This window comes from Eleginops maclovinus, chromosome 2, assembly GCF_036324505.1.
Source record: "Eleginops maclovinus isolate JMC-PN-2008 ecotype Puerto Natales chromosome 2, JC_Emac_rtc_rv5, whole genome shotgun sequence".
NCBI lineage: Eukaryota > Metazoa > Chordata > Actinopteri > Perciformes > Eleginopidae > Eleginops > Eleginops maclovinus.
The window spans coordinates 17,530,004-17,542,240 of record NC_086350.1 but is presented as its reverse complement, the minus strand read 5'-3'; the positions used below and the strand labels follow the sequence as shown (position 1 = coordinate 17,542,240).

Here is a 12,237-nt window from a genome sequence, read left to right as displayed (position 1 = left end):
TTTTATAAAAAATGTTTGTGAGACAATTGTAAAAAAAACATCAGCCAAATCAACTCTATTCCCCTTTTGACCACCGGAGGGTGCTCCACGTATACATCCTGTTTAAACCCGCACACGTGCAGTGTTTGCATGGCTTCAAAGAAATGAAAATTAAGAAGAGGTGACATAGTTTCAACAGGAAATGGATATATTAAGTGTAGGGGGAAAGACGTCATATCAGTGAGTACATAGACGAACATTTTCGACAAGTATGAACAATCCCCCTCCTACACATGTACAGAAACACAACACTGTCTCGGTTCACTTCCTATAGTCAATTTGTTCTTAACCACATGTGATAAACTCATTCCAGTAAGGTGACATGAAGTGTGTTTTTCTTTAAGGCAAAGGATTGTATCAAGGTCAGTGAGTTTGTGAAGTGACTAGGGGTCAATCAACCGCTATTGGCCTTTAAGTTTTTTTTAATTAAATACTTAAAATTATATTCAGCTATATTATGAAATATTCAAATCCATGACTTAAAACACAGTTTACCAAGACCCAAACAAGCCATGATCAGTTAGAAATAATTTATATATATATATATACAAAGTAAATATGACCTCATATTAAAACGCTGTACAACCCTGACTGTTTGTACTCTGTGGGATTGACATCTCTATATAAAGTTATTATTCTGAGCAAAATTCTATGATATCACATGGATTTTGTTTTATGACCTACACAAAGAGAAAAATTAACATTATGAAACATTTTGAACTCCAACAGAGCTGTATTGTTTTCAGGGCCATATTTAATCAATTGCAGAGTTTTTTGTTTTTCTTTTGAGTTGTTGATCCCCCCTGTGTGCCACTTTGCTCTGGGTGGGGGTCTGCCATGCACGCACACAGAAACCATGAGGTAAGCAATGTCCACACCAAAGCTCTATGAGGTCTGGATGAGGCAAGTGCTAACCTCCCGTGATCTCCTCTACGCCCTGTGTGTCTTCTAAACTAATTTAGAGGAGTTTGACTAACAGCACAAATCTTTGGAGGTTTAGTAGACTGAAAGGTTGACTCCCTACACAGATCCCCTGACTGAATGATTCATTGACCATGATCCATGATGGTGTGTGTGTGTGAGAGTTTTACTTTTTTTCTACATATGTACCACCGTATTTCTCTTTAAGTACATACTTATAACATACAGGTCCGTATGTGGAAGAAACAGCCACTTTCACAGTGTGTTGAGGTAGTGTGACTGTTTAGCCACAAACCCATATGTAACAGTTTTGGATTCTTTCCCATTGGAGGCACGCCCACTACCTGTCTAAATAAGTGTGGAGTGATGAGAAGCAGGTACTCACAGGCCTCTTCAACGAGTTTGCTTTATTGATCTCAAGCATGTTACAGCACCTAACCAGGAACAACAAACAGGGACATGCAGTGCTTCAAACTGAAGTTTTGTAAGAGGATTTGCATACAAGTTTGTTTTGAAAGCAAGATCTTACACCTTTTGGGAAATCATCTCTATAAACCGCACTTAGTTAGCACGGAGTATGGACTCTGTATAAACCATAAGCGGTACAAAGTTTTCAAATTACAAATATTTTAAAAAGGAAGAAAAATGGCCTTTGCGTTTTAAGCTATTACAACACACATGTCTTCGTTATAATCCCAAATAAACTTTGAAAATGCACTTTCAATGAAATCCTTAAGCCTAATCGAATAAATGTAAACACTCCACCTCTTGCAATATCACTAAGAGCTTTAGAGATTTAATTTATGTAACAGGGTTAAGGTGAGAGATGAGCTAATGTCCAGGCAACAAGCCAACTTCCTTAGAGTCAACAGAGTAGATAACTAAAATCAGCTTGATGTCAAGTTTGTGACTCAAATTAAGAATTTCCGCACCCATTGTATAACAACTAATGGGGAAAATACAGCAATTACTTAAATGTGTTGATTAAACATGTCATATGTATGTGTGGTTGAAACTGTTACATAAGACACAAATAAAGACTGAAACCATGGTAAACATAGAAGTAATGTTAAAAGGATATTGAGTGAATGTGAATACAAGTTTGAATCAAACCTAGAAGAAAATAAATCCATTTGTAGTTCACACATGTTTTATGCTTATCTGAGGCAAAAGTAAATGTACTTATTCGCCAAAATGAGAAAACATTTGAGCGAGTCCTGATTTGCTGCCCGCAGAAATCGTCCCTCTCCTGATTGGTGCTTGAGCTGCTTCTGTGTTGTCATTCAGTAGCGGTCCCTCCTTTCACACATCTGTAGCTGAGTGTCTCCAACAGCCTGTTCCTGACCGAGCACCGGGACGGGAGTGGGATGAACTAGTCTCGGACATTTCCACGGTTATCTACGAAAACGGCACACTTTCGGTCGGCTGGGCGGCTACACGGGACCTGTTTTAACAAATGAACTCTGGTCTGGCTGCTTTCCGAGCGTTGGGAGATACTCAGTCGCATTTAAAAAGAGTTTGGATACTGGAGGAAAGTTGAAATCCCTGTGCTGCCCGGGGGAAAGGTGAGACGGGTGCGACTTTAACTTTCCCGGCTTACTCGTTTAATAACTACAACATACTATTAGGTATCGAGCAGTATTTTACCAGCGTGTGCAGTTTTATTATTTCACTATCCTGCACTGAGGTATATCAGCATGTCTCTCAAGTGTGCCGCTGTGTAACCAGTTCTTCCAGCTCTGCGGGGAGTTTCGACTGCTGCTTAACTGACTTCAGGTAAACCGTATCGCCAGGTTTGCCGCTCTGCTTAAAAATTCTTGTTCAAACCGTTTCACAATAATGGCTGGTTTGAGCAATGCCCACATGAAAACCCTGGAGGACCTGACCCTGGACTCTGGCTACGGGGCGGGGGATTCATGTAGATCTCTCAGCCTGTCCTCCTCCAAGTCCAACTCGCATGCCTTCATGACGGTCCCTCATCGGGGAAACTGGTGGTACTACTCCGGCTCTATGAACAGCAGGAACAACAGCTGGGACACGGTCAACACGGTCCTCCCCGAAGACCCGGAGGACATATTCTCAAAGTGTCCGCGCTTACCTGAGTTGGAAGAGTTCCCCTGGACCGAAGAGGAAGTGGCTAAGATACTTCGCAAAGTGGCCGGGAGTGGGAGCATTAAAGGTGGACCCACACCTGTGTTCTCCCCGGAGGCCGTGAGGCGGCTGTCTTCTCTCCTCCGCCGGGCTCTCATCCGCATCTCCAGAGAGGCTCAGCGGCTCAGCGTCATGCACTGCCGCTGCACACGCTTCGAGGTGCAGAGCGCCATGAGGCTGGTGCTCAGCTGGGCATTGGCCGACCACTGCGTCTCTGCTACGGTCAAGGCCATCTCCATGTATAGCATGAGCGCAGGGGAGCTCCTGAGGAAAGGCAAGTCGGCCCGCTGCGGCCTCTCCTTCTCCGTGGGACGCTTCTTCCGCTGGATGGTGGACACACGCATCTCCGTGCGCATCCACGAGTACGCAGCGATATGCCTGACTGCATGCATGGAAGCCCTGGTGGAAGAGATAGGAGCCCGGGTGCTGATGGCCGAGAGGGGTCAACCAGGGCCGGATTCAGGGTCATCATGCACCCCAGTGAGCTCAGAGGCACTGGAGGGGGTGGTGAACAATGACGCAGAGCTGTGGGGAGTCCTGCAGCACTACGAGCACCTGATCTGCGGGAAGAACGCCAATGGTAAATACATTTAAAGACTATTTGCACTAAAGTCAATATAATGTCCAGATGTTGTGTGAGAAAATTGATTCAAATGTCATTTTCAGTATGTTTTGCTGTGTTGTGATGGATGGCAAACTTCACCCAAAAACTTTTTATATTGTAACACACCCTTCTTTAATGCTGGTCAACACTTTCCACTCCCTCACAGTTTGGAAAAGGTGAAGTGTGCCCTGCTGCTGGATACAATAGCAGCTCTTTGTGCATGAGGGTTTGATGAATTGGTTGCTAATTTGATCAGTCAGAATAGGAAAAAACAGAACATGTGATACGAACAAAGAAGGTATTTTCTCCCTGACCAATGTCGTAACAGGAGAAATGACTGCTGGATTCTATGTTGAACAGCCAAATTTGATTTTAACGACTTCCCTCTCATTGGTCAGTTGGAGATTGAGCCCTCACATGTCACTCTTGTTCTGCTGTTGTGATTTGGTAGCTCGGAGAGCCTTTACAGCACAGGAGGGAGGCTTGTCTGTTGACACAGCTCTCCGTTTACGCTGACTTCACCTCTCATCCTCTTGCTGGGTTGGCTGCACTTCTTTCAAATCCTCCCTTTCTTCCATTTCCTCATCTCGCTGTCTTGGACCAATCCCTTCACCCACCACAATCTCCACATGTCTTCCATCTCTCCCCCTTACATCTCCAGCTGTGCATCCTGCTCCTTGTCCATTTGTTTACTCCTCACATCCATCCTCAATCAACTCTCTTTCACTTCCCTATTCGTCAAACTCATAGCGCTCCTTCTGTGGCTGTTTTTGGCAGCCTAGTGTTAGCGTTGATTCATGAGCTTGTGTTCGGACATTGTAACCAGCCTTTGTTTGTGGCCCACTACCAGCTCCCCGGAGCAGAGCTTTTCTCTACAGCACAATGGACTTTTGTTGTGTGATCGTGCAGCTTAGCTCAACACAGCGGGAGTGAAAACAAATGCTGGGCAATCTGGACATACACACCCAAGGACATGCACATACACATAACAGAGATAGAGAATAACTGGAGATAATCATGATGACAGGGCACTGTGGTTCTAAATTAAGACATTATCATGCAGGAGCACCTTTATGTGCAAGCATGGCATGCACACACAAAGGGTAATGCTGTTAACTGTGCCAACTTCCTCGAGGTCTGCGATCGATACAACACTTAAAACACAGTAATCGCACACATGCATATGTACACAGTCATTCACTGACAAATTACATTTCATATCGTGTGCAGACTCGAATGGTTAATTCATAATGTGCACTACATTTGAGCTGGCAAAATGTTAAAAACAGTTGAGTAGAAAGCATTGGATTTGCCCACCATGTGCTTTAGTTGGAGCTATTTCATTGCAAATAAAGTGTAAGAGCAGCTTTTGTCCCAGTTTTTAACCGGACGTCCTATGGTCAGGTTCTATTTTGGTGAGTTTGGTCATTGGTTTTGAGAAGTGTGTGTGTGTGTGTGTGTGTGTGTATGTGTGTGTGTGTGTGTGTGTGTGTGTGTGTGTAATAACAACAGGCCATTATTCTGACCACCCTAGCTTTTTTTTTTGTTCTAAAACTGGGCTTTGCAAGCCACACACCCCTCTACCACCTTACCACCTGACACCCCACACCCTAAACCTTGCAGCCACCCCCCCCCCCTGCAGCTGAAGTCCCCTTCCCCCCCAGCCACGGCCATCAATGTCCAAAAAAGCAAAGATCCACTTTCCGCTTCTAAACCAGATGCTCTCAGAACGGGAGGGGAGACTCCTGATCACATAGAAAGGTACAGTCCGATAACTACGCCTCTCTCTGACTCTTACTCTTTCTCAGGGGCTGGCCCACATCTGGAACTCTTTAAGTCAGAAATGACTTCTACGGCTCCAATAACAATTCTGTAAACTCCCTCCCTCTCCTGCCCTCTTTTGCTCACTCTCACTCTTGCCTCTCTCTTTTTTTTTTTTTTTGTCTCTGCGATTGCGTTCACGTCCACTTCATCTTTATCTGTTTATTTCTTCTGTTTTGCACGGAGTGCATTAGAGGAACCCGGTCGTGATGTGCCAGAATCTTATTCATTACTCATGCACACTTGCACAAGCACAAAGTTATACACACATTCACACACCCTCATACCCTGGAACCTATTCAGTCGGCTTTGCATGGTTCAAATGGCTCCACAGCACTGGTTGAACTCACTGCACAGTGCAGCTATACACAAGAATCCATTTGTCATTTATTTCTCCTCAAAGGGAAATAGCACGAGCTTCCTGGTATAAATGTATTGATAGTACTATGGGGCATTTTAAAGTGCAGAGTAGTAGATTTATTAATGGACAGTGGAAGTGGCTGTGAAGTGATTGCTTCGACTGGCACACAGTTGTCTGTTAAACTCTTCTCCGGATGGCTGAATAGTTTTTCTAAGTGCAGACCCATTTGAGTTTTTTTTGTGGGACTTTTTTTTAAATGTTCTCTTTTTGTTCATTTGTTTTACAAGTTCCTCCAATGAGAGCTTGTTTTGACTTTGAGCAAGACTACCTCAGCTCCATTCAAGCTTGCAGTAAAACATTTTAGTAATAAATGGCTGCTTTATGAAACTGTCCTATGCAAATTTAAAGCAGGCACTATCTGAAAGAGAGCATTCATGCTCGGCAATGTTTACCTAGATAAACAAACTTTGATTTGATCCAGTCCTGACTTAAAGCCAAATTCAGGTTTCTCCATCCCTCTAAAAGGAGTAAAAAGGACTGAGTAATGGGTTTGGGTGCACTGAGAGAGCAGGACGTATGATTTGCTGCTCAGTATTTCTCTAAATATGTATTTAGCCCAGAAAGAGGCGTGGGAAACAGTGGGCAGAAAGATGCAGGGAGAGCAGCCCAGCACTGTGGTCGCACAGATGGGGAAACCAGCACTCTCAGAATACACTCCCTGCTCCACAAACCTGGATCGGGATCAAATACAGTTTTGGAAAACCAATCAGGACATTAATATTATGGTGAAATAGACTCAAGTTCATCCTCCTGTTATAGGCGTGCTGCAGGCATTCCCATCCAGCCTGTGTGTAGCCTGATGACTGTACAGATGAATTTATATAACCTTGTGAACACCAACAGCAGGTCAGTGTTTTTTAAGTTAAGACCGTGAGTAACAAAGCTTTGGGGATAATGAGCTTGATCCGTCACAAAACGCTACACAAGCTTGTGTGTTATGTGCTACCTGCCTTAGGCTTCACACACACTGATGGTCCATGTCGGTGTTTGCGCTGGCTTCTAGTCTGGTCCCAGCTGTTAAAACCTGATCCAGCACAGTGGTGGGGTGCACGTGTATTTCAATGTGTTCATCTAAATGCACTTGTGTGGGTATTGTGACTATTCTTGGCATATCATGAGTAATGCTTTCACAGCTATGACCCAACAGAGGATTTGTCAAGCTATTACAAAACCAACAACATTAATTCAGGAACCTCATATCGAGTTCACATCCTTTGGCTCATTTATTTTGTCACGTTAATAACAATCAAAGTAAAATAACCAACTTAACAGATGGTATACGTCCCTGCTTAGCCCATTTTTACTCACTGCTTTCTCCTTGAAACTTCAGTTATTATTTTGATCTCAAGCCATGCTCCTCCTATCACATTACAGCACCATGAGTCATGCTCTTTCAAAACTGTTTACAGTAAATCACTGATAGGGAGGAAGCAAAGAAAGATTGGAATGACAGAAAAGGGAAATACAGAAATAGTGGCCGCAAACCTGAAAGCATCTGCACCTTCGCTTCTTGATTTATTCTTCCTAATCACATTCTTGTTGAGAAGCGGTTGAGTCTATCTAGAAATAACAGGGATGTACACATTATCACTGAGCCTCTCTGGCTTGTTTGAATCGGAAAATGTGCAGCCAGTGTGTCACACGTGTAACCACAGAGTGCTGGCCAAGGTTCTCCAGGGAATCTGTCCTGCACATGGGTTTGGGGTTGCAGCCGGGGTCCCTAATGAGGGAAGCAGAGCAAGTGGCTGGAATCTCAGGCTTAGTGCACTGCCTGGATGCTTGCAATGGCTCTGTTGAAAGCAACCACTGAGCATCACATCATCTATGAGAGCCACATGCACCTGTGCTGGCATCTGGCTGAGTCGTTAAGGGTGGTGGGTCAGAGGTTCAAAGCCAGTGGTATTCATTCCAGTATGAGCAGGTGTTTTCCTAACAGAAAACTCATGTAGTGACAAAAGAAAAAAGAAGCCAATTACCAGTTTCTTTGCAGTTTTCTGGTGGAAAGACCCTGGACCTAAGCAGGTTTTACTCATTGTTATATTCATCACAACGTTAACAAACATTAATTGTGAGATGATTGTCTTCTTTCTTTCTTGCCCACTCCATGAATAGCTATAGCAACATGAGCCAAAAAGGGAAAAGGTTGGATTGTGACATAAACAATAGAAATTCAGTCATTGAGTTAGACTTGTGTGAGACAGAGGTTGAGGTTCAAGATAAAATATATATCTAACTCTGTCCTGAAGCAGAAATACAATTGTTAAAGTAAAAGTTGCTAAAATAACTGATGGTGTTAGTACACCTAATGCATTACATAAAGAAATATATTGTCTTTCTGGAAATGCCTGTCTTAGCTGACCTGACAGAGTCAAAGTGTATATCTCAATACAACAGAAAGCCCCAGAGAAATTACGAGACCACTTCAACATTATCAGTTTCTCTTGTTTTATTATTCATAGGTACGTCTTTGAGTATAAATACTGACAATGGTTCTCTGTGTTGGCATTCAACAGACACTGGAATGGCTGCCATACATGTAATTGTTTCCAGAGCTGTATATAATACTTGTAACTTGAAATGCAAAAATGACCACATGCATAATAAGCTACTCTGTTACAGTGGTTATTGCCCCAACCCCGGATATAAACTAAGTGCAGTCAGTCACCAAAAGAGATCTGTCATGCTACAGAAAGACTATCCATCATATAGCTACACCACCCTCTCACTCACTTATTTTAAACAGTCATGGTTTGATTGAGTGTTTCGACATATGGTTTGCAAAGAAAACTCGTCTACATCTACAGTTCAGTCTGCTTTCTACTGTGGCAAACGCTGAACCTTTCCGCTTGCTGTTAAACATTTGTACAGCGCTCAGAAAGAGTCAACTATTTGAGTCTCTATCAAACCACAAATCAGTTTCTCCGTTTTCCTGCTCCTTACCACTTAAAAATCAAAGACAGTCCTCACAATTGTAATATCTAATAGGCATTGGCTGGCATGCATCAGTCTCTCTGCATGTGTGCTCTCACACAAATGAATCCAGTTACTGCAGTCGATACAGAACCATTTTGAGGGGGATTTGGAGATAATATTTAATTAAAAAAACATATCAGATTGGCAGACTGGGGGGTGGGGGGGGGTGAAGAGAAAGAGCATGGACGGGGTTCAGAGGTTGTGTGGTTTGAGTGGAAACAGATTTGTCTGACCAGGGATTGGATATAATAAGCCCTTGCTGTGTTCTCTGATGAAATCTGTTGGAGGCATACTTACTTATCTGGATAGAGTCATAGAGATATTTTGAGGAAGAGATGAAGCTATAATCCCACATGTCCTCTCTGATTGGGATCATTGTAGCCAGCTTTTGTACACGTGTAAAATGTATATGTGCACTGCTGAGAATAAAAATGCTAGGAAAGATTTATTTCTTTTGCTTTCAAGTATTTACTGTTGTTTTGGTAGAGGGACTGGAAGAAGCAGCTTTTTGTGATGCTGTCAGTGACTTCTTTGTCCAGTAGAGTCAGAGCAGCAGTGTGTGTGTGAAGCCTGAATGACTAAGCTCAGATATATTGCACTGAAAAAGCAAACACACCCGTCTGTAGACACTCTGTTTTACACGGGCCTCTATATCCTCCTCTGGCCACATTTCTATTTTTCACACTCATGTACGGATGGATTTTCAATGACATATAGAACACTTGCACATGCATTTATGATCACATCAAGCTAGATAAACCGAGAAAGATGCAGGCACTTCACTTCATATCTTACTGACGAGTTGACATACAGTAGAACAAAAACAGAGTAGTAAAACACCTCTGTACACTGATGCTTTCACCACAGGCCGACACTCCCACGTAAACAGAAGCAGACAAAGGAAAGAAGATGCATTTCTTTCTGACTTGCGTGACTACCACGGTTGTGAGTGTACAAAGGGTGTGGTAAGCAAACATTGTGTCAGTGGACAAGGACTCTGGTAAGGACTTCCATGTCTGGTTCCTAACTGACTGCCTTCCAGTTCGGTTTCAGAGCCACGGTACTAAAAAAAAAGTGCGGCTTACACTGTGGAATTACGCCCGGCGTCACGGACCATATTGTACAGGTTGAGCAATAGTTCACAGCTTGCATGCTGTTTGGAAAATGTTTCTGCAACACCCAAGAACAGCCAGCCAATTTTCCAGAAGCAGCATTTAGAAAGAAAGAAAGGGAAATAGAGTGAAAAAGAATTGAAATGGAAAGAAACTGCAGCTTTCATGACAAGCGTGTTGATGAGTGTGCCAGGTTTGGCCGGCAAAGTGCCCACTGCGACAGGTTAACTGAGATGTGTTCATGTGGGTGAGTTTAAGTGTGTCATGTTTAGCCTTTGAGTCATAAGTAGGCCACCACAGCCTTTGACATTTCTCCTCCATGTATTTGCTTCTGATGTCTTTCTGTCCCTCTCCTCTCACATTGATGTTGCTTCTGCTTTTGAAATAAACACATTTTTGCGAGTGTGTCTTTCAATTTGAGAGCTTGACTCATTGATTTCATGTTCAGATTTTATTTGTTTGTGTGTGTTGGTCCGGTTTTGGTCGAGGGCGGAGTGAATGACAGTTAACCGAGACATCCAGTCTCAGAATGATGAGTGGAGACATGGGTGTCCAGTCCTGTTTGGCTGAACCGAAGGAGATGCAGCTCTCTTTGGAATCAGAGCACAAGGCAATCAGGGTTTATGTCTTTCTTACTCTCTGGGAAAGTTTCCATTGGGTAACAATCATTCTGACTCTCTTTTGTCCTTCTCTTCACTGTCTCGTGTCTCTCCGTCAGACACTGGAATGTGTTTGTTTGTGCGTCGAGCCCGGAGCTTCATCAGCAACAACACATATGTAAACATTAAGGCTCAGCGGCTCATTTCAATCCCTGTGCCAACATCACAAGACACGTTGCCCCTCCCCCAATGTGTGCTAACCAAACTGCTGTGGGTTCTTTAAGTCATCTAGAGTCACTCTCATTTCAGTGTTTCTGCTGTCATGCCCTATCAAACCTGGTCATCTCTTCCAGCCTGGAAAAAAAAACAGCTCTTCTCAAACTTCCTTTTGACTCTCTCTCTCTTATCTGTCTTCTAGTCGTTTGAGGTTGCTCTCCACCCTCATGGATTGCAATCTCTAGCCCCATTTTGGAACTTTGTCTGTTCATCCCTTCTATTTTGGTGTCCCTTACCCTGTCCTGTTTTTCTATTTCCCACTTTCTCTCTGCTCCTAAACCATGCCTATATTTGAATGTTATTTTCTAAAATGTTTGCTTTTCCCCCAGTGCCATCTCCTAAAAAACATCACCTGTTGGGTCAAGGTCCTCCAGAACGACACGTGGTGATTAAAATAAAAGCCACAGCCGCTCACACAGCAGATTTTAGACCAAAACCATGTACAGTAAGGCTTTCTGGAATTCCCTGGTGGTTAGTGGAGAGAAGGGGCACATTTAGAGCATATGGAGAACACATGTGGGCACAGGAAAGCAGACTCTTTCAAGACAGGACATCCTTGGCCGAAGCCTTTAGTCTCTCCGTTGATTAGATCTGCACAGCACATGTGGACCTCTTCCTGGAACCAAAACAAACAGTTTGTATCCCAAAGGAAGATTTTCTTAGAGAAAGTTAGTAACCAAAGTGTTGCAATGGAGGGGTGAGTCCCTGCCACACACTGATTTAAAGAGTGAGGTGTGCATACACATATAAAAGGTTTAGATGACGTTTAGGGGTGCCTGAACACTCATCATCCAGCTGGACTGTATTTCCGCTGTAAGAGGCTCCCTGTTACACATAATTAGCACGTCTATGAGTTTTCTTACCAAATGCCTCGCAGTATGTTTGGGTTTGAGTCTGTGTTGGGTTTGTGTGGCGGGGAAATCTTGACTCCATGCTGCTGCGATAACAAAACTCTGACCTGCCGCTTTGTTTGTGTAACGGTGTGTCAGTACAGGTCTCTTTGGGTATGTTACCACTCATTTGGATTACATCTGTATAGAAATATGTACATGTGTGGGAAAATGTCCATGTTAGTATGTGTCAAACTTTGTATCTGAATGTTTTCCGGGGGAATTAGTTGGCTCCGTCTATGAGATACATCTGCTGTGTCTGTGTTGGCCCCCTCCCATCTCTCTGTTTCCGTTTCTGTCTATCTGAGTTGCGTTGGCCATCTTTGTGCCACTGCAGGGTCACAGACAGTCCTGGCTATACTATTCTCCAGTGATGGTGGCCAAGTTTCCACTTCGACATTGAGATAATCTGCCTTTTGAGCATTGGAGG

General features: G+C 43.4%; 1 protein-coding gene across 1 annotated transcript in view; it reads left to right on the top strand.

Annotated features, from left to right (window-relative positions):
* Positions 1–2,290: 2,290 nt before the first annotated feature.
* abtb2b (ankyrin repeat and BTB (POZ) domain containing 2b) overlaps positions 2,291–12,237 on the top strand; it is a 40,509-nt gene continuing 30,562 nt past the window's right edge. The window contains exon 1 of the mRNA XM_063874291.1: positions 2,291–3,691. Within this exon, the coding sequence (XP_063730361.1) occupies positions 2,800–3,691 (892 nt within the window). The 5' untranslated portion in view covers positions 2,291–2,799. The remainder of the gene's footprint in view (positions 3,692–12,237) is intronic.